Here is a 23,994-nt window from a genome sequence, read left to right as displayed (position 1 = left end):
AAATATGTTTAAATAAAACAAATATAAAAAGATTGTCGTTTTATTGAATGACGATGAATAACATACAGTCGCCGCTAGGGCCGACGCTAATCAATATATTTACAAAATAAAAACCCATTGGAAAATGCAATAAAATCCAAAGTGCACACCTTTGTGTGATTCACAATTTTAGACAGCACCAAAATATTTTTTTTTTTTGACGCAGTGACCGAATTTGGTAGAGATCTAAAAATATGGACACGATCTCAGCAATCTGTTATACGATTTACGCAGCATTAAATGACGCAATTTTAACATTTCAAAGGCAATCAAGACCATAGTAAGATACAATATCAAACAAGATTTGTTTGAAAAAAGAACATTTTTAAAACTTTCGCAATGGCTGTAAAAAAACGAAATAAAAAAAGTTTTTTTTTTTCAAAATCGGTCACCACGTTATAAATCACGATACCCAATGTACAAAACAAACAAATCACATAAAAACACATGGCGGGTCGACAACACAACCCATTAAATACAATAAATACAATTCGTCTAAATCGTTACTCTGCAATACACATGCTACCAACCGCCATTTTCAATAATCGAATCGTTATTTTCGATCTATTTTAAAAATGGACCAATCAGAACAAAGGTTTTTCGACATGCGTACAATTGTCATTTTGATTGGTTCATTCTCGGAATCGGATTGAAGATTGAGATTGGGATCGTTTATTGAAAACGGATGTTAGCAGACTTGTAGTTTTTGCATTTAATATAACAAGACATTCCTGTCAGTTACTCAATTGGTAGACCAAATAGCATGCTTTAGTAGCATCTAAATTGAAGGTATAAACAAAGATGTCGCTACAGATAAAATTGGAATATACAGAGATATATTATGCCGTGTTCAATCGCTTATTGCGTCAATCTCTATTTGTGTTCAACATATTGTAGAAAGCGACAAACTACAATAGCTGGAATAATATCGATAAATCAGCTATTTTTATATTACTTTACGCATCAATGTAGCTCGTTACTGTATTTGAACATAAAATAATCAAAATCGATAATAAAATCGGATGCGTTCACTGATTAATATAATGTTTGGATAAATGTCAATACCCACGATAGAGAAATACTTTAAATTTATATCTAAGTTTATATCTAGCTCACACAGTCTCGTGCGTACGCACCGGGCCAAGTACTTACACCAAACTATTGATTATACGAGAGATTTATAGAAACACTATTTACTATCTGAACTATCTAAATAAATGCAATAAATACGGAGTTAAAACATTTTTTTTTAAAGTGATAGATGATAACAATAAAAGAAAAAATAAAGAAAAGAAACGAAAAAAATGGAAAAAACATAGAGGAAGAATATCATAATGAAATATAAATTTTATTCTAAATAATTTGTACGATAAATATTTTTTCGGATTATCTGTTTATAATATGCAGTGAGTTTTACTTCAGATCTATTTATCTACGTGAAAATTGACTAAATATGCGCAATATCATGTATATTAATAATAAATTACCATTCTGGCAACACACAACAGTAAATACGTGTCAATTATCTAAATACAAACATTTTTATTAATAGTAACCTTTATGTGTTTTCAAATACTTGTTTATTACAAGATTATTATAGTTTCTGTATTCTGGCCATAAATTCCATAAAAATAATCAAAAATTTCAATATAATAAAAAAAAAATATATAAACTTTTTTTTTCTTTATCAAGTCCAAAAACAGATAACTACCAGAAACAATTAAATTTAACCAGTCGGCCAATTTGAGCATACCGTACGCAAATATCGATATTTAGCCATACATCTATAGTACCCGGGCCCGGTGCGCGTGGTCGCGTCCGTTCTAAGTGGCGTTGTCCTTGTCGGGCTCCACGTCGTCGGGCTCCACCATCTCGAAGTCTCTGTCCGTGGACGAGCGCTGGCTGTTCTCCGATTCCGATTCGGAAAGCTTCTCCGATGATGGGACTGCTTGGTCTTGCTCGATTTGCTCTGATCTGTAATAGAGTTATTAAATTAGGCACTGACTCCAAAAAAAACGGGGTCATATAAACATAATTGTAGTAGTGGCATTAGGGCGCGTAACAGTAAAATTGCGTTTTATTGATATTAACTTGAACTTCTTTATTTTACATCTATGGTTCGAATAACTTATTATAAAGTTTATTTTTAAGAAGATAAATATGCGGTTTCATTTAGTAACGCCATGTCCTAATGACCTTGCATAAAATCGCAAACTGCCTCGGTGGCTTAGTTGTATTTTGTGTGGTACGGACACCGGTATGACATCCTGGATTCGAATCCCCGGGTCAGGCAAAGTGGTAAATGGGTTTTTCTCATCAGTATCAGCCCGGAATCCGAAAATTTGTTCCCGATATGGCTAGGCTCGTCCCCCGTAACATGAATAAATAAATCCTTAGCCGAATTTCGGCCACGACGGCCAATCTCAACGGAGATCAGCCAAGTACGTAAGATACAGTGCACAAGTATGTGTGCAATACACAGGGGCACTCTGTTCCTTCACTATCACAGTCTGGAGAGACGGCAAGCCGACATGACCGGAGAAAGACACAGGACCTACAGCTTTACGTGCTTTCCGAGTCACGGAGGTATCACACCGATAACCACCTGACTCCGAGCTGCAAATGATCAACTTTTAACATGGAAAAACTTAGTCTATTTTTGGTACTATCTGATTCGAACCCAGAACCGGAGTACACTTTTGAACATAGTTGATAATGTATTATATAAGAGTGTACATACTTGGCATCACCACTCTCCTCCTCATGCGCTTCGTCTTTGTGCAGCGTCTGTGTGTCGTCGGGTTCGTGTTGTTTCTCCAGGAGCGGCGCCTTCTCCGCCTCGTCATCCGAGAGTTTGTCTTTCTTGCGTTTCTTCTTGTTTTTCGACGCCTTATCGCTTTCAGATCCTGGGCCGCGGTATTCGTACTGTGGAGAGAAAATTATGCTACACTTATATCCTGAGTGAAAATATATTTTCATTACATAGGTCTCTGGTATAGACATAAATCTAATTAAAGACGTTATGTTAACAACTTATGACGTCCAAACTAATGTCTGAAACGGGTCAACAAATTTTGACATGGCTTAAAATTTTAAACAAAGTAGTTTTTATAGAGAAATTCAGCGATTTTTTTTCCATTGTTTTATTGTAATATGAGTGATAAGAGTCGCTGTAGAGTGTGGTGTTTATGTATGTATGTGTGCCCGGCAAAGGGTAGGACATCGCTATTTGATACGATCGCCGTTCCCCTTGCCAGCGTTATGAATGAGTGCGGGCGGGACCTTGTCGTCCGTTCCCATGTCTAGGAGTATATGATTTTCTTGAAATGTGTGTGAGTGTGGTGAGTTGAGTATATGGTTACAAACACACAGACAACATTTAACTTTTAAAAATGCAGTCTCTATGAGTTATAGAAAGGTAAAAGCCTATTATCAGTTATACCTTATAAAGAGGCCAGAAGGACGCGAAGAACCCAACGTCCTCGGTGAGGTTGGGCAGCAGCCACAGGTGATGTCGCGACAACGTCAGGATCCACACGAGGCAGAACACCACCACTCGCAGCACGGTTAGCGCGATGATCATCACGAGGAAACCGGCCGCCGCGATACTCAGGTAGTACACGCCTTTTCTGTTGATAAAAATAAATATTATTAAGGCATTATTTTTTGGATCTGTATGAAGTTAATTACTTAACCATACACGCCCCAATCTCCACCTTATTTTACACTACAGTAAAATTTCGCACATTCCTTAAAAACTCCGAACTCGCCCGAAAACTGCTCTAACTCGCCCAAGATTCTTCCTATCCCGCCCAAGTATGTCCCCATCTCGCCCAAGATTTTCCCTACCACGCTCAAGATTCTCCACATCTCGCCCAAGATTCTCACTACCACGCCCAATCTCACCTGACAGTAGCAGGCCACAGCGGGAACATGCAGACGGTGATGGTGCCGAACACCACGAGCACGCCGCAGAGCCAGTAGTACCACGGCTTTGGGTCATAGATCCACACGTACGCGTCGGCCGTGTCCAGGAACAGTTGCTCCATGTGCATTTCCAATCGGATCTTGCGTTTCTTCTTCTCTTTCTCTTTAGCGTCCTTTGTGTCCTGAAAAGAGGAGACAGATAGGTCATGAAATAGGGCTCTTAAATTACAACTTTAGCTTTGTTTATTAATAAAAATAATAATAATACCAGCCTTGTATTATATACTTGCCCACTGCTGAGCACGGGCCTCCTCTACTACTGAGAGGGATTAGGCCTTAGTCCACCACGCTGGCCTAGTGCGGATTGGTAGACTTCACACACCTTCGAAATTCCTATAGAGAACTTCTCAGATGTGCAGGTTTCCTCACGATGTTTTCCTTCGCCGTTAAAGCGAACGATAAATTCACAAAGAATACACACATGATTTTTTAGAAAAGTCAGAGGTGTGTGCCCTTAGGATTTGAACCTGCGGACATTCGTCTTGGCAGTCCGTTAATCGTTTATTAAATAGTTCGATTCATTAAACTTCTACTTGAGATCCTATTCAAAGATGTGATCATCTATATTTACTGCCCAACATTTGTAAGCGTGTCAAACATGATGCAAGCCGCTTTAACGGGTCCGTCTGGGAATATTTAGCGGTGGCCCCATCGAGGTATATGTATTACGTACTAGATCTAGAATTCCGTACACTCATTGTGTTCGAATTAATTGTACTGCAATCCGTACACCTGACTAGTATGATTTCAACATTGACAGCGTGTGATTATGTACGGAATGACGCTCATAATATAAAAACTCGAGTGTAAGTGTAAGAGCCTGGATTTGAAAAAAAATATTAGTCAAATAAGTAAAATTATTTGTTGTCCAAGTTAATAAATAGGTTATAACAGTGACGTTTTGGTTGCCATTTTAGTTCAGATTTTGAACAAATAGTTTATGGACGTTTATGTCTATAGAATATACGTCAATGAACGCAACCATCTGTACCTCTACACTGCCGTCTATCAACACGCCGATAAATATTAGTTTGATGAAATATTAAACAATTCATATAGGAGTGCATTACCTTTCCTTCACAGGCGCTCGCCTGGCTCTTGTCTCCATCTTTCTCGTCACCGCTCTTGCTCGCTTTCTCGATTTCTTTTTTCTTGGACTTGCCTTTTAGTTCCTGCTCACTGACGGGTACCTGAAGTGTATAATAATATTTAAAAGTTTTTTTTTCGGTGGAGTTGTATTACGATAAGACGGTAATTGTTGAGTTCTCACGGCGGAAAATTGATGCATCGGTTGCGCCTTTGCCTACCCCTAATGGATTAAAAGAAGAGAGGGATATTGCTATCACAAGTGATCATAAAAAAATGGATTATTACTTATTTTAATGTAAATAGGGGACCGGACAGGTATTACCAAAAAATCTGAAATTCAGTTTAAAGTAAAGTTTGTAATATTAAAAATATTATCTCATATTTGTTTTTGTAAAAGAGTTGTGATTTGTATTTTTAAATCAATAAATAAAATACAAAAATTATAATATTTTTAGTCTATTCTTTACGGCAAATGAAACACCAATCACGGCGCATGACGTCACACGTGGGTAAAATGTAAACAAACAGACGTCATCTGGATGTCATACCGCGTTGTGTTATTTTAATGCTTTAAAGGTGTTTTTTGACACAGAACTGCTCTAATAATTAATATTAATTTATACGGGACGTTGTTACTATCTTCCAGCTTAACGTTTACAGATTGTTTAATCGTTAATCATAATGGACCGCAAAAAATATCGTTGGTGCGTCGTACCTGAATGTAATAATACTTCTATATCTTTACCAAACAAATTATTTATTGATGTACCACGAAAAGCAGATATACGAATAAAGTGGTTGCAGTTAGCAAGACGAACCTACGACGGAATGTCTGCAGACTCACCGATTTAGTTCTGTGAGGATCACTTTGATGTAAGTAAATAAAAATAGTGTTTCGGTTTAAAATTAATCGATGAATATTTCAATTAATTAAATCATTTGTACACCCAGGGAGGTTATGGTTATGAGATGTATTTATTTATGTTTTAGCTGCCACATGATATGGAATAGAATATTTATTTATATAGAATTCTGGTTGTTACACAGTAACCTGAGATTGCCTGAGATTAACACGGTCTATGCAGTGTTGCCAGATCATAATTTATCTTTACCCCAGGATTATTTGGAATTTAAAATTTTACCCTTAAACCAATCATAAATAATTCGGTACTTTTTTTTATATCCTTATCTATGCAGACGCCACTTCTTTCTTCACTTCCAATTCAATAATTATTAATTTAATTATCTCATTTTATTAGGAACAACTAGCTGTACACGAAAATTGTATTGAATAAAAAATTATAATTGTTTCATGGCCTACAATTTTTATAGGAAACATCTTTCTCTAAGCTCAATATTTATTACAATACTGTGAAACAATTACAGCTTTAATACCTTAACTCGTAGAATTACCCCAAAAATTACCATAAAAAAAATACCCTGCTGATTCAGTTTTACCCTAAATCTAGGGTAAATAACCCTAATCTGGCATTATTGAATCACTGTTCAAATGACAAGACTTGTCAAGTTGCTTTATCTACGTATGACGTCACACGAGACGAAATGACATAATGTAGCGTTTGCGCGGGAATTATAGCTATTTAACATTTAGGCATGGTTTTATGTACTTTTTAAGCTTTATTTGTGCAAAATACTATTTTTCTTGGCAATTTATATCCCCAATGATCAATTTAAAACACCTTCTGAAAATTTGTCCGGTCCCCTATTGTCTTGTCCTAAATTTACATATGAAATTAATAAGTTTTAAGTGAAAACTCCACGTATTATTTTATTCACTGTAACTGAAATGAACATTTTGTGCAATAAATAATACTAATATGGGGTACATTTTATTACTAAGCATTTGCTGATAATTTTTATCGACTTGTCGTTGTGAATCAAAAACATAACATCAATGAACAATAAAAATGTACAAACTGGTACTACTGAAATAATAATGCACCATGAATGATTACTAATTAATCTATGCTAATATTATAAAGAGGATGTGAGTTTGTAGGAAAGCTACATTACTCCTGAGTGCTATAAGCTATTTTTTATCCCGGAAAAACTGATTCACGCGGGGAAGGACGCGGACATAAGCTAGTTTTTAATAAAGTGAGTGATTGAAATTTGTACACATTTTAAAATCATTATTATTTTTGATTTTATTAAAATATGTAGGTTTTGGCATTAGGTAATTTATCGATTTTTAACAACTTTAAGACGAAAATAACGCAGGAATCGAATCTGCTAACTTCTATTCGTCAATCATGTACATTGCCAAAGCATCGCCGCTAATAATATTACCTATTGAAATCATAAATAGAACAAACAAACCATAGACTAGCTTTAATTATAATGCTTCGTTTAGACTAGCAAGATATTGCAGCAATATACTTTTTATTATATACACAAGCGGTTATATGCCAGAAGTTCTATACACGTACAGTATGCCTGAACCTTCGAAGTTTCAAATTAGCAGAAGTCGACTTACCGTGATTGTAAGATAAAAATTGCATTCGAAAGTGACTTCAGCAAGTTTACTCGCTAAACTAATATTTAATTAACAAACGAACCTTTTTAGCTCTGTGGAAGAGTTTGTGCAGCAGCATCTGATGAAGGAAGTCAGTCACCTCTAGCCTGGTGGTGAACAGGGGGCTCTTGCCGGTCGCCCATTTGGACGTGAGGAGAGCGTCCACCGCCTTTGTGCCTGGAAACGTGACGTCATGTTTGAACTACTGCTACAGATTAACTATAGAATATACAGGGTGATTTTGACATTGCGTTTCTGAACGAAACCGCAGAATTATCTCGATTTTTTTTTACAAAAAGTTATTCGAACCGTAGATGTATAAGTAGTAAAGTTTAGAACAAAATAAATATTAATAAAAATTTAATTTAATTATGGACGCCCTAATGCTACTACTACTTTTATTCGCATCACATATTCAGTCAGAAATGTACGCACACACCATATTCGTACCAAACTACAAAATGATAAAAAAATCAGAAGAGTAAAACTGGGATTTTTGGTGAAAATATTCGTTATTCATAAATTATAATTAATAATCATGGATATTTCGGCCTTTAAAATTTAATATGACGAAATTTTAAAGGCAGAAATATCCATGCATATTAATTATTTTTACGTTTTTCTTTCAACTGCGAGAACTAATCACTAACTAGACGTGAATTTAAATTCTTTACTTGCCAATACTTGTTTAGTTATCCAGATTAAAGGTGAAACAAAATGTATGAAAATGGACCTTGAGGTATCGCCTTAATTAACGCGATTCCAAAATGGTCCTGTATTGTAAAATGTAGGTAAATATTGTAACTTTCACTTTTCGGATGACCAACACTCTAGTTCGCCCCGTGACCATGAAGGCAAAGTCTTCGAAAGATCTGGAGAAAATGACAACACAAAAACTGATATAAAATCCGCAAAATAGTTTTATATAAACTTTTTTTTATTGCTTCGAATGACAAGGCGGACTCGCCGTGCCGTGTCGTGTGCCAACACCCTTAAATTACAAAGAATTATTTGGTATCCCACTGCGCTCGCCATCCTAAGACATAAGATGTTAAGTCTTATTATGTCCAGTAGTTACACTCGCTACAATGTCCTTCAAACCGAAACACAACATTAACTACACACTGTTGCTAAGCGGCAGAATTGACATTGCGGTGGTACCTACCCAGACGGACTCTCACATATGAGAGACCTACGACCAGTATTCGTTAAACAAATCGAGAAATTAATATACACGATTAATTCTATAACAATATTCTCGATACATTACAATATTAGCATACTTCAATTAGCCTTGCAAGTTTTTTTTATCCTATCTTAAAAATACAAGTCAATTATCTCCATTCTCTCAACCGATACTCGTGCTTGGCATACCGATAACCTAATTATATGTGGGTCAGTATAGAATGTTATTAAACTTGTGTTAACGCGAGCGTGGTGTTTTCATTCGTAACAAATGGAGCGTGCGCAAGATTGTTACCCTTTAATTAATGTAAACATCTTTCTGGTCTAGACTATATTATACACGGAAAATATTCTACTTTTATTTTATGGCTTACATCGATTTTTTATCGATTTTGACAATGTCGAGTAATATTATGTGACAGAAATAAAAAAAAATCAGTAATCCCAAAGAACACGCAAATATCAATTTTTTTGTACTATACTTTGTAAAATCGATACCAGCAATTATCACTACGCTAAATCGATTTTTGGATAAATCCCATTAGAAAACGTAATTATTATTTCTCTATCTTTTATAAGCTTAATTTTTTTTTTTATATAAAATGAAGAATTCTTGAATTACACAAAACGCTCAATAAGGAAGCTCTACTATTATAATCTTATTTTTCACTTTATACGTCTCTCCTGTAAAATTGACATTTTCAAGTTATGCTTGAACCACGTGACATTTTTCAAAGTAACATGTCTGGGGTTGTAAGCGAGTTAAAAATAGACTCGAGTATTGATTATGTTATGGATTGAAAATATGTTTGGATTGATATTAATAGAGCCTAACTAATAATATTTTAAAGAAATTAACCATAAATATTTAATAGGTAAAACGTTATGGTTAAAACCCGAATAGTTTGTAACGTGTTGATAACTTTCGGATCTAACCAGCGTCATATAAATATTTTGAATTTGATAACAGATTAGCTTTTACATGCGGCTCCGCGTCAAAGTTTTTCAGTATAAATATTTTCCCGGGACAAAAAGTATACTCTATAGCACTCAAAAGAATTGTTTTTTGTAGTCGTTTCCATAGTATAATTTCAATTAGGGCATAGGTTTAAGGAATACAATCTAGTCTTAATGTAATTTAGTGCTTAAGTATCCTTTATAATGATTGTGTTCTGTGTTATGCCTTTTGTAAATAATAATAAAAAAAGTATTGTAGCTTCCTGTTAGTGAAAAAATATTCAAATTTGGTTCAGTAGTTCCGGTGATTGATCCCTACAAATTTTTCCTCTTTATAATATAGATAGCGATTGGTAACAGGTATTCCCAACACAAAATTATCAAACGCTAACAGGAAAATAACTGACGACGCGACGTGACGTATGCATTTAAGGGCTTTTTTCCTTTAACCTAACCTAACTTACTTTTCAATTTACTGATGGCACTACCATCCTTTACTGGTGGTAGGTCTCTCATATGTGAGAGTCCGCTTAGGTAGGTACCACCGCGATGTCTATTTCTGCCGCCAAGCAGCAGTGTGTAGTCACTGTTGTGTTATGGTTTGAAGGACATTATAATTGTGTCACTACTGGACGTAATGAGACTCAACATCTCATGTCTCAGGATAGCGCGCGCGGTGGAATACCAAACAATACTTTGTAATTCAAGGTGTTGGATGGTGTTTCTACTGTTTATGGGCGGTCGTATCGCTTACCATCAGGCGAAATGCAAGCTCGTCTCGTCATTCAAAGAAATAAAGAAAAAAAAAACTCATAAGGCGTAGACAAAGATGTAACGGACGTATCTTCTTTTTGGGACGTATTTCCATCCCTTACTATAATAAATAGCGATGATATCAGTAGCGAAAAGTCCATACAACTCGATTCCTGCCAGCTTCTCAATCGTAATTTATGTAAAATGTAACATTACAAGGAATTGCGGACCGCATTTATACATATTAGTATCTATATTATGTTGTTTCGGGTTCTCTTTCGGAAAGTTTCACCCTTCCTAATGGGCGCCGGGAGTGGGGTGCATGTGCACTTGCCCAAAAATAAATCACAAAACACATAAGTCACTAAATAAAGGAGCAACAATGGGAACTATCGACCAGAGGTTTTTTATGATAAAGCGTTGTCAAAAACCCGCACGATTTGAATTTGAAAATAAAATCTTAATGATATTATGTAGTATAGTGCGTAGGTGCAGATACACCTCCCTAAAACTAATCTTGGAGGCGCCCATGCCCTTGGTCACTGGACTGTATCGAAATAAAGCTAGAGGTCACAGCCAGGTCTAACCATTTTCAATTTTTGTTATTATTTGTTATTAAGGAACATTATGTTTGTTTCAAATACAATTCTGAATTTTAATTTAACCATTTACAAACGCTAAGTCCAGAATTAAACGATTTTGATTCATATGTACAGACATATCATGGAAACTGACCAATCAGAACTGGCTTATGTAAATTACTAGCTCTGGATTATATTATATTGCCCACTGCTGACCACGGGTGTACTCTACTTGTTTTTTTAGGGTTTAGTGCTAAGTCATCCACGCTGATCTACTGTGGGTTGGCAGACTTCACACACCTTCAAATTTCTGTAGAGAACTTCTCAGGTATGCAGGTTTCCTCACGATGTTTTCCTTCACCGTTATGCCAACGGAAATTTACAAAGAATACAGACATAATTATTTAGAAAGATCAGAGATGTTTGCTCTTAGAATTGTACCCTGCGTACAATCGTCTCGGCAGTCCGTTCCACACCCAACTAGGCTATCGCTGCAAATTTTTCACTTTCACCGCTATAGCGAATGATTACAATTGATAACACACACGCCACTTCGTATCCTAACTTACGTATTTAGTACTTATAAGACGATATAAAAAACGGGGGAGAAGTTCCAATCCACGCTTAATGTATTTTCTGTATTGTGCGTATTATGCCGATTATTCCAAATGGTTAATTTTCAAGATTGATTTGAAGATCAGATATATTTAATTCGGCAATAAACAGATGTCATTGAGACTACCTCAATGGCGTAGTTGTATTACGGTACAGATGCAGTACTGAGGTCTTGGGTTTAAATCCCAGGTTGGACAAAATAATATTATGTATTTTGGTCTCTATCAGCCCGGAGTCCTAAATGTGTTCCCGATGTGGCAATAACCTCGCCCCCTACCACATCGTGGGTGGAAGTCATAAGCAAAAAGTGCGTAAACGACATCTCTGCCTACCCCTTCTAGGATAAAGGCGTTTTAATAAATTTTATTTCTTCCATTAAAGTAACATTTCAATCAGTTTATTTATTCGTCAATACAAATAGCAAGCGATGACGTCGGTCACGACTCGAGTCATCAGTAAGAGGTACTGCTATGTTCAAGGGAATTCCCGCTGGTGATATATTAATAGATAGAGTGATTCGAGAGGAAGGTTTATATGTATAATAACATCCATTAAATAGTCAGCATTGCACCCGTGCGAAGCCGGGGCGGGTCGCTAGTAGATTATAAATTCGACGTAAATTTTTTTAAAATTATTATTGTTGAATCTCATATTTTTCTTATAAACGTAGACACAACATATTTTTCTTATAAATGGGGGGGGGGGGAGGGTTTAAAATTATTCTTTGAATGATTCCAAGCTTTATTATCCAATAAGTTTGAGTTTGGTTGGAATTTGTTCGAAATAAAGAATCAGCGCCCATACCAAAAACCGCATGTATGTCCATTAAAAAATTGCGTATCATTGTTTATGCAGGTATATACGGTAAGTAGACATTTATCACGTACCTGTGAAATACTCCACATGGTGGTTCAAAAACTTTGTTTTCTTGGTGGGCACGTTCGCCTTCAGCCATTTCGCGACTGCGTATTCATCGCTGGTCGGCTTCTCAGACTCCGGCGGCTCTCCGAAATCCTGGAATGTCGAGATCTGGTATGTAGCTTAAGTTTGGGAACTGCAAATGCGTAGGGCGAAACACTAATTCGAGCTTCTTTGCTAGAAATATGTTTCGGGTCTGTCTCTTATATTATTTTTTGATTGTACAAAATACATATATGTTTAATTATTTATTTATTTTTGCATAAAATATGTTATGATTCGTTTTGGCATTAATCTTAATGAGATACAAGCGAATGCTAAAATTAGGAAAATAATATCACTTTTTCATAAATAAAGGACTCGTCAAAATCCATCACTGTTCGAGAATATTTCACTGATGGTTCATAACTTTACTTCACTAATAGAAATACAATATAATCACTAGCTAATGTTTATCGCAGATACTGCTTTATACGCGAGCAGTGCAGAAGACAAACTAACATGAACAGTAATCACTTCACAAAATAATTTACAACACTATAATTTATTTAAATAAGTAGTTATGATACAAACAGTAAGAAACGAGAATCCCACTTGGGAAACACGAGTGAATTGAAATATTGAGTCATTGTTAACTTGCTTATGTTACTAGTAGTATCAGGAATATAAACAGGTCAATGACACGACCCAAGCAGCGGCTAAGAAAATCTGGGAATTCCGGAGGCCTGGGTAATTTATTTTACATATTATGAATCGTACTAAATATTATCAAGTACGTAACATTGTGAAAATGTTTGAGTGTTCATAAAAAAATAAGATATCTTACAAGTAAACATAGAAACTGCTAAACGGATTTGGATGAAGTTGGGCACACTGATAAACGATAAGCTGAATTAACATACAGGCTATTTATTTACCGGAAAAGCTAACAATACCAAATATTATTCTGGTTGAGACCATTCAAGGTAGCAGGCTATAAAAAACAAGAAAATTGAAAAAAAAAATCGATTTCAATAAATGATCTCCATCTTCGAACCAATGCCTAAAATCCAATCAAAATTTGTAGTAAGTCATTTGTAAATATGTCAAAAAACTACTCTGATTGGTCCATTTTCGCGATCAATCGAAGAGCAATTGGGATCGATAATTATTTAAAGAGGTTGAATATAATGTATTATAAACCTCTTCCCCCTCTTTCCACTTATCTACGGACTCATAAATCTCTCACAAAACACCTGATATATCTTACTAGCTTTTGCCTGCGGCTTTGCCAGCGTAAAAAGTTTTTTCGGTATAATTCTTTTCGCGGGATAAAAGTAACCTATAACACTCGAGAGTAATGTCACTACGTATTAGTGAAAAAAAACATCAAAATCGTTTTTGAGTACTCCCTGAGCAAATTCAAACAAACAAGCGTTTAATGTATGTTTTTTTTTAAAGTAATGTAGATTTCTATTAGTGAAAAAAAAAATCAAAATAGGTTAAGAAGTTCCTGAAGTTAGTCCATTCAAACAAACAAACGCTTAACATTCTTTCTTCTATTAGACATGTGTATAATAAATGCCACCACAGTTCATTAACAAGGCCAAGTCGTAACCTTAAAATTATGTAAGTTTCGGATAACTTGCACGTAGCGTCTGTCTACGTCATACGATTTTTTCTATGCCATTGACTTTAGTGAAGGTTGCAAATAGTAAATGTATATTTTAATATTTATCGATATGTTCTCTACCATAAATATTTTTAACACCTAAATTTTTTTTAAATTATGAGTTATCGTAGATCAGAGAGCTTAGTAGTCATATTGTATTAAGATTTTGGACTAGTGTTGCCAGATTTTCCCTACTTACCGGGACATCCCATATTTAAGGCACATTTTAAAATGTTCTGGCGGGATAGAAAAGTTTTTAATAAATTAAAAAAAAGCGAGTTAATACCTATTATTAATTATGATTATAATTGTATTGATTGTTACAAATATGTAAAAAATGCATAATAATATGTTAAAAATTATTCGATCCTCGGATAAATTTTAAAAATGTCACAAAATAATTTTGTTTCTTATTTGTCACTGAAGTCCCGTATTTTTTGCCCATTTAAGCAATTGTCCCTTATAGATTGAAAAAATCTGGCAACCCTATTTTTCGGCCATTTTTCAGACATTCACTGAGAATTACGGTACAATTACTCGTAAGATCGCCGGACTGAAGTTAGACAAGAAACCGCTCTTAAAATCATCTGCCAATCCCGGGACACAAACTTTGTCGTAACACGCGACTAACACCCGTATCCTAAAACGTTTCCTCGAAAATTCCTCGACTCCACTCAACCTCATTGGAGGTAATACTGTTTTTTTTTATTTATACTTTTTTTTATGTATTTATGTGTGTAGAGAAATAAATGGTTTAAACGATAATCTGTATTCTTAGTTGAAAAAAATCTCTTCCACTCAACACCTTTCCTTTCTCAAGGAAAGGAATCTACTGTCAAATTCAGGATACCTCGCGACTTACCTTAAGGAAGACTCGAGGAAAGTTATTAGCTTGTAAACAATGTTACAATCTGATCACTTAATTCTAATATTATTTCAAGTGTGTTAAAAATGGATTTTCAACGGTTCACGCAATACTTGTACGATACTCTATACGAATATCCTGAAGATATTCCTCAAGAATCCTCAAAGAGGATCCTCAAGAATAGCTCAAACTTTAACTAAGAATACCATTTTTGAGGATTCCTTGAATTTATTCTCAAGGTAACCTCGTTTAAGATAAGGTGGAGGAATTAGAATACGGGTGTTAATTTTTAATCGTGTTAATGCTTATAAAACCCAAAATATCGCTGCACTAACTAATAACTATTAATCACACGTTTTGGATATACCAAATTTTGTATAAATCAAGCACGCACCAAAAGCCTTCGCTTTGTTCGAGAATGTTCCACTGTTCCTTTCGACTGTTACCACCCATCATTGATTTGTAAATAATTACAACAAAATAAAATTTAGGACTTATGGCGTGAAATTTTAAAAATAAAAAACACAAAACTTATTTCACTTCCACAACTAAAAAGTTTTTAAACCACACAAACTTTTAAATAAAAAAAAAAAAAACTATAAAAACACACTTAAGAAAAAAATACAAAGTATAAAACGCAAATAAACAAATATAAAGCATAACTCACAAAATCTCTCATGTTGCACTAAATGTTAAACTATTTCGCACTTAGCCGACTATACGGCGATGCGACAGTTAGCTGACTGAGTGAAAGTGGGACAGCGGTTTATAGAACAAATTAATGGGCACCGCTAGTTCTTAGGAAAACGTAAACTATCACTTTTTGATACGTTATCAATATCAGTATATTTAAAAATTAAGACCCAGCTGAGGCAAATATATTTTAAAAACCGCTATATTATTTTATAGCATAGTTAATGAGCTAGTGAAGCAATCTTAGATCGCTACAATTTATAAAAAATCATAACGGAAAAAGAGACAATAATTAAAAATATAAAGTCAGGCCGGTTAAAAATAGACGGCTTTAGGAATGTCTATAATCTTTTAAAATTCATTACCTTTTATTTACTAGTTATTCCTCACGAATCCGTCACTAATAATCAGTCATAGTTTCACTAAGAATAAATTATATGCCAAGTGTAGCCCCGGATCTAGGAGATCATATTTGGCAGACGAATACTTATCATTAACGAAACTTTGACTACTGAGACTTCCAGTACATTAAACACATAAATTATTTTCCGCGGCGCGCGAAATGATGATGATGATGACAAAGGTAAAAATATAGGTAGGCACTAGGCATGGACGGCATTATCCAGATTTTGGTCACCTCGAAAAAATTCAAGATCCGGGGCTGGACATGTGTAACCACAAAATGATGACCAATATGTGTCTTATCCGATATTATAGTCACCCACCCACTCATTTACATCAAGAGGTCATGCAAGATGACCACGGAATTCCCGCCGACCGAGCTTCGTGATAGCGGTACGGTAACACGCTATCTGATATCAGTTATTACCCAAAAATAATCTTAAATCTTATTTAATTTTTTGCATCCCCACCTATACGAAGATTTTGCCTTCGTAATCGTTCCTAGAAGTTTATCATTTTACGAATTTCGAGTGTGCAAGTCACTTGTCTAATGGTAATGCTACTGTGAAATAACAGCAGATTACTCACCGCCCTTATAAAGAGCCACTCTGAACTTTATTAAGTACTGTGTGGCAATGAACTATGCTCATGACCTGCGACATCAGATATCTCATAATGGCCGCGGTCCTTCGAACCGGAACACACCGGTACTTGCAAGATTCTCGTAACAACTGTTAGTTTATTTTTATTCATAACTATAGAATTGGATCTGAACATAGATGGAAAATGAATTTTATTTTGAATGAAACTAAGCTTCATATAGGTAGAAGCACCAGTCGTCAGCACGCTCGTGATTGGTCGGTTTAACATCCAACGTGCCGATGTTTCGCTCGAATGGTTCCTTAATGGATGCTCTTTTCTTTTGGATTACATGTGCCATCGCATTGTTCATCTGTATTCATGACTTGTGTCGTTTACTAAATCCATGGTATAACACCAAATAGTATTAAGGATAAGATCACATGTGTCAGATAAATACCCACCATCATTAAAATACCCAAATCATTTAAAAAGTCATGATGGGAGATCACGCAATACGTTCCAGGCCTCACAGTTGGCGAGACCACGTCGCTTTTCTTTTAAGTTAGTACGAATCTTCGACAAATACGAGTAAAAATGTCAAGACTTTCGGTATAGTCATTGTCGAGATATTGAAGGTTAGGTGACGCTACATTTACTTCTGTTTAAACAATGAATAAAATTAAAGACTGTTTTTCGATGGGAAATATAATGTTCAGGCACACCAATGATTTGATGGGTGCTTCCATCGACATCAAAAGTTAAAGGTTGTATGCTGACTTTAAACAGTTGAACACAAAATATAATTCATAACACAAATTAACAAACCCGATTCAAAAGTAAAATCAAAGATCTCCATTTAAAAGTTAATATAAATTCTCAAGTTTAATACTATATTTGTTGATTGTATGTTGTTTCGTCTACAGGAAATACTCACTTCTTCTCCACTTTCATATTAAGGCTGCGTAATTCTGGCAACATTGAAAAGCAACATCACTATTAGAAACAAGTTAACATTAAAGCTGGTGTACAATCGGACAAGTTGGTGCTAGTACACTTCCAAACACATTTTGCTTGACCGGTCTAATGACCCGAGATATTTAGACACGCCCCTGTCTCATATTTCACCAATTACGACAGTTTTGGAGATGTGCGAAAGGAACAGCAGATAACTATTATTGTTTACTTTAGTTGTATTTTACTGGTTGACGACGCGCACGCAACTATTGAGTACCAGTAGTATTTTGCTCACAATTATTTTTTTCGTTTACGGACACCGATATCTTGCCACTACGTAAACTTATGTTCGTTTACTGGACTCTTAATTACTTAGTCGCCGACCCGTCATGTGACTACTGCACCATGGATTATATATTCCGGGAATTAAATATTACAGTAAGTAAATCAGTCATACTATACTATATAATATTTTAATATTAATTTTAGCTAGTGGACGTTAATATGCGAGGGAAAAATATCGTCAGCACAGAGAACTAATAATTAAAATTTTGCAGTTTTGAGAAAATCGCGGTTTATGGCTTTTTTTTAATTATTGGTCATCATAATTAATTATATTTAAAGCCAACATAGACCACCTTTTTAAGCTCTTTTAAATATAATTATAATATTATTGAGTTTTGATGAATACTTATTCCTTTAATTGTGTAAAACAGACTTCAATATGCTACTTATTATATTTTATATTAATCCTTAAGTTATCCTATCTATCGTAGGGTCAAATATGATTAGTCATTGGTGTGTTTTTTTGCCAAAAATTAACATAGTGCTATTAATCATACTTGTAGTAATCTATGTAGTATGTTATTTAAGTTGCTTTACGTATAATCAAATGTCAAAATATTGAAAAGAATTATAATTGGAAAACTAAAAAGTACTCAATGCAAAAATAAACTACTTCGACGGGTATACTCACTATAGTTATAAGTGTTTAAAAAATACAATTGTTATTAAGAGGATAAAGAGGTTCTTCGATAACTTAAAAAATATTAATAATTAAGAAATAAGGAGGAAATTTCCAATTTAAAGAAGTCACGACGCCCGAAATTCTATCTCCTTTATTAATAATTTTTATTTAATGCCAAAAATATAGACGAGTATAAATAATTTATTGATAGGCGATAATTTGTTTTTATTACAGTAATATTGCATAGCCAACATTTTTATTGCTGCACATGTGCAGTATAAAATGTTTGTAAGATCCGCTTATAGACGTTTAAGTTCCACCCAGTTTAACCCAGAGGTTTCTGTTATTATTGTTTCTTTTACAACTACATAATATGTAGCACTGAATTAAAGTAGAATTACAATCCGATTTAATGCAAATTTGGGATTTTTATCTCAATAAAATGTGTGCAATTATGGAAAACAGAGCTGATTTTTTACTTAATTTGGATTATTTCGTACTTGACCCACGTATTTTGTGTCGGCCGCACTGGCGTTCTGCTCCCATATAAATTTTATTATTTTGGCACTGTAGTCATTACGTTAAAATATTATTAGAATAATAGATTTTAGTAATTAATATATAATTTAATTGTATTACAGAGAACCACTGTCCCTCGATGGATACACTAGGATACGGATGAGAGCTCCATCGCTAACTGATCCAGAGCGCACACTCTACTCAACCTGTCTGCTGAGCGTATCAAACTTGTAATGAATACAATAAAATCATATCACTGAAGTAACAAAAAAATGTGTTTTATTTACATGGACTTTCTACGAAATTTCATTTTACATGTGTATCTCATTATTTGTTGGTGTTGCAAATATATTATCTACTATATTCGATTTTAACTTTTGATAATTATATATCGTAGCGATATGTGCGTGAGCCTCATCGACTGTTTCACAAAACGAGCCTATTGAAATAAATCATTTTATTTGAAAGATTTGATTGTGAGATTTAAAAAATATTTACTTTAAATATTACACTTAAAATGAACTCTGCAAATATAAACGTTATTACATTTGGAAGGCATCCCGAAAAAAGTTAAGTAATCAAAAATCTTGTTTAGTTATCTCTGAAAATAATTACTGCGAATAACATTTTTTTCAAATTTTCTTATTTTTTAAATTTTTCCCTTTATATCCGCAAATGATAATAATAACACTTACTTATGTAAAAAAAAACAGGTAGTTATATCTTTTGACGAATCGTGAAATTATTTGTATGAATTACTCAGCCATGACTTTTCATTCTTATTTTTCTTATCAATGAAGGGTCTAAAATTATTATTGTAATGACTCCAAGTTACTAATTTTTGGCACATTATTATTCAATAAGTTTGAGGTTGGTTGGAATTTATTCGAAACAAAAAACCAGCGCCCATACAAAAACGGACATGTCCTTTAAAAGTAAATAAAATGTTCAAAAAGCATAAAAAAAATCAATAACTGTAAGTTGATTATAGACTTTGGGTTTTAACTCAGCGAAAACTAAATAATTGGCTAAAGAAAGTAACTAAAATTTACAAACTGGACATGTGCAGCAATAAAATGTTAACGCCTACACTTATAATCTTTAAATGCCTCTAAATTCAATAGCATAACAATCGACTCAGTTTAACGATAAATGCGTCCACGTAAGACCGGTGTCAATGCAAACATTGATAAAAAATGCGCTCTTTAACAAACCATTTTTATGTGATATATTTATTCTTTTCAAACAACATCTGCAGCAATAAAAATGTTGGCCTTTCAATATTACTCTAATAAAAGCATATTACCGCCTACACCTAAAATCTTTAAACTCGCCTCAAATTCAATAAATAATAATCGCTGCATATCGATAAATAGTCCAATTAACTACTTCAAAAGGTGTTAAATAGTTCAAATTAGGATGAAAAAAGGTATTTCGTTATTAACTCAAAAACTATTCATATTTAAGATAAAAAAGATCATTAAGAGGAAATAAAAAAACAATATCTCCAAGAAGCTAATAATTTTAGGTCAATTATTTTAACTTTAATGTTAATACATATTTGTAAATACAGAGATTGGAATAAAATGTTATCATCTAAGTTTTTGAAATAAAAATAAAATAACAATTCAAATAATGAAATCTATTAACTATGATTTATTATTATAATATGAATTATTGAACGAATTGAATAAACTGAACAGTTTAAATTTTTACGATTCAAAATTCAATCATAATATTATGCAGCCATTGAATTTATTTAATAAATTAATTATAGACTATGGGTTTAAAGAGACCGAAAACTAAAAATCGGCTTAAAAAGTAGCTAATCATAATTTACTAACAAAATATAGTTGTGACAAATATGGCGGAAATTGCTTTAAAATGATTTTTTTTGAATACAACATAAAGTTTGGTTTGTTAAAAGTTAAAAAGAAGGTAATCAGGCACATAATATGATATAAAATAATTAACATAATGTCGTTTCTTATTTATTAAAAAATAATGCCAAAAAATTTAACAATAAAAACACTGTAAATCGCGATTGTCTCCAAACTATAAAACTTTTGTTATTACGTTCTTTACGCCGACGATATGCATCTTACAAGTATAGGAATTATCGTCATAGCATAGACGTGCGCGCATCAATTTTAATTTCGTTTTCTATTATACACACAGCAGCGGTTCGGTAGTGTTACGTAACGTCATTGCAGGTAGCCAGTAGGCCTACGACTGATATCGATCTATGCAATCGATCCCAAACCCCGCCTCCCAAACGAAGTAAAACAAATTTGCCAAATTATTTTGACCCTTAGGGTGGTCGACCGCCAACTTTGCTGATTGTACATAACAACCATCTTTGTAATATACTATAAAGGGATTGCACTAAGTGCTTGGATTCCACCTTTACTGTGTGGACAGCCTAATTGTGGAATTGCTACCATCTATTTTCACATAGATATAATTTGGGGCTATTCAAGTTGCAAATGAATTGTTTTTTCTGGACGGGCATGCTTTACCTTAGTCTGCATCATTGCTCAACATGAGTGGATAGCGGTCTGATGCGAGCCCGAGCATAAAAAAACTCCACTGTTTCCTGACATAAATGATTTGCTATTCAAAACCAACTGCGGTCACCATCCTGAGTGAGATGTTAAGTCTCATTAAGTCCAGTAGTTACACTGGCTATAATGTCCTTCAAACTGGAACACAACAGTGACTACACACTGCTGCTTGGCGGCAGAAATAGGCATTGGGGTGTTATCTACCCAGGCAGACTCTCACATATGAGAGACCTATCACCATTTGCCCTTCAAATTACTGTTATTACCCTGTTCTCAATCAGCAACTGTGCCAACTAATAACCCATAATACAATTAGTTGAATATCTACTTAGTGCATGCAACTTATGCGTAATCCTTGTGGCTTATTGTGGAATGCAAACACAAAACACTTGTGTAATGTAAATACATGTGTTTGAGTGGAAAGTGATGTTATATATTAATTTATCCAAAATTGAGTCTTATAACCCACAAAATAACCACTAACTACAAAGACACTAAGCCCAACAGAACGGACAAATCATAATCTATTTGCATTCAATATTTTAAAGGAACGCCCTTGTAAGAGTAAGTTTATCTACAATTTAAATTTGTTTGATTAAATAAACAAAAGGTACACCAATATTATACAGAGTTGGTCAAATATGTAAAAAAAACCTTCCAATGTATCACCATAACGCACCATAATTTGCATTGATATTAAAACTGACTATCATTAAATTTAATAAAAAAACTGTCAAACCAAAATAACCATACATGGTAATACTAATTTTTTATAATTACAGTAAATATTGAATATATATTTCCAAATTTTAGACATAAACCTCACCAAAAAACATTTTCACAATTTGTTAACAAAGTGATGATGTTATGTAAAATTTTATAACTACTAAAAAAGTATTTTCTACTCCCAATTATAATTAGTAATAGCCACGGTTGTCAGTATTATGATACTGTGACAAACATAATGTAACAACTAAATAGTGCAATTGAATAAAAAATTTAATCAAACCTTTTTACGCTGTAAACAAATAAACACAAAATTATAAATCATGGTTTACAAATCCTAAATTAAAAGATATAAAATAATATCAATTATGGAAGGAATTCAAATTGAATGAAATATATGTAATTTTATGGTAGGTTTATTTTATGTTAGGCATAATCGATTTCAACTAAAATAAAGACTTGAAACACATAAAATTAAAAGGAAAGATCAATAAAGTATGGTTTTACAAATATCAAGTAATAGACTATGGGCCCATAGTAAGCCTAGTTGCTTCTATTACATGGCTTACTTTGTAATTATCATTTATAAAGATTTGGCATCAAACAATTATCAAAAACAATGGAATCGTTAGCATAAAAGCGGATTAACGTATTATCCGGATACGTAAATAATGTATTTTGTCTAATGTAAACAAAAATAGAATTCCACATTCATAATTAATTTAACTTTGAGAAATGCTTAGTCGTGTTTGCGGTAAACAAAGGATATCCAAAAATAGCCGGCATTTCACCATACAAAGAAAGTCAAAACGAAGAACTACGCATAAAACACGTTGGTATTTGGCCAGGCATAAAACCAAACATTAAATTGTGACGAGTACGTCATAACAGAATTACCACGCGCCGCGACGCAACTTTCAACCCTAATTATCTTCAAATACATCCACATGACCAAAATCATTAAAATAATCGTTAACGTACGAGATAATAACAATGAAATCGTTCATAAATTTGGAAAACCACATAGCGGCGACCGGATTCGCAATATGGAAACTACCACATATACAAATACAACGCTATATCAATATTCTTCATACATATTGCTCAAAGTATGTTAAATAAAAAAATTACCTCTTTACGTTTTTTAGTTTTTCTTTTGTCTGCCATTATAAATAAATTTTGCCAACGTAGACGTCTTTTTAATAAATGATACACACTTTTCTTGTTTCTTCTGCCTTCTGACGCTATTGACAGCACTGACGTATGAAAATAATATTTGACAGACTATCTAACAGATAACGTACTAAGGAATGAATGAATGACTTCTTTATCGTACGAAATGAATGAATAAAATGTTTATCGAATAAATTAGATATAAATGTTTTCAATGCTTTTGTATAAAGTTTCTTAA

General features: G+C 33.9%; 1 protein-coding gene across 4 annotated transcripts; it reads right to left on the bottom strand.

Annotated features, from left to right (window-relative positions):
- Positions 1–26: 26 nt before the first annotated feature.
- LOC115456354 (translocation protein SEC62) lies at positions 27–23,862 on the bottom strand. 4 transcript variants are annotated; one of them, XM_030185376.2, is made up of 9 exons: positions 23,715–23,850; positions 22,867–22,875; positions 12,630–12,756; positions 7,695–7,828; positions 5,097–5,216; positions 3,946–4,148; positions 3,482–3,668; positions 2,780–2,964; positions 27–2,013 (listed from the first exon to the last, which is right to left on the bottom strand). In XM_030185376.2, exons 1-9 carry the CDS (start codon positions 23,748–23,750, stop codon positions 1,863–1,865), a joined length of 1,152 nt encoding a protein of 383 aa, XP_030041236.2. In that variant the 5' UTR covers positions 23,751–23,850; the 3' UTR covers positions 27–1,862. The 4 variants fall into 4 exon arrangements, with proteins under 4 accessions (XP_030041236.2, XP_030041242.2, XP_030041259.2 ...); XM_030185382.2 differs by lacking the exon at positions 22,867–22,875 and having other exon boundaries at positions 23,715–23,862; XM_030185399.2 differs by lacking the exons at positions 22,867–22,875; positions 23,715–23,850 and adding an exon at positions 15,844–15,870.
- Positions 23,863–23,994: the final 132 nt, after the last annotated feature.

The sequence above is a fragment of the Manduca sexta genome, chromosome 14, assembly GCF_014839805.1.
Source record: "Manduca sexta isolate Smith_Timp_Sample1 chromosome 14, JHU_Msex_v1.0, whole genome shotgun sequence".
NCBI classification, from domain to species: domain Eukaryota; kingdom Metazoa; phylum Arthropoda; class Insecta; order Lepidoptera; family Sphingidae; genus Manduca; species Manduca sexta.
This window is presented reverse-complemented; position numbering and strand designations above follow the sequence as displayed.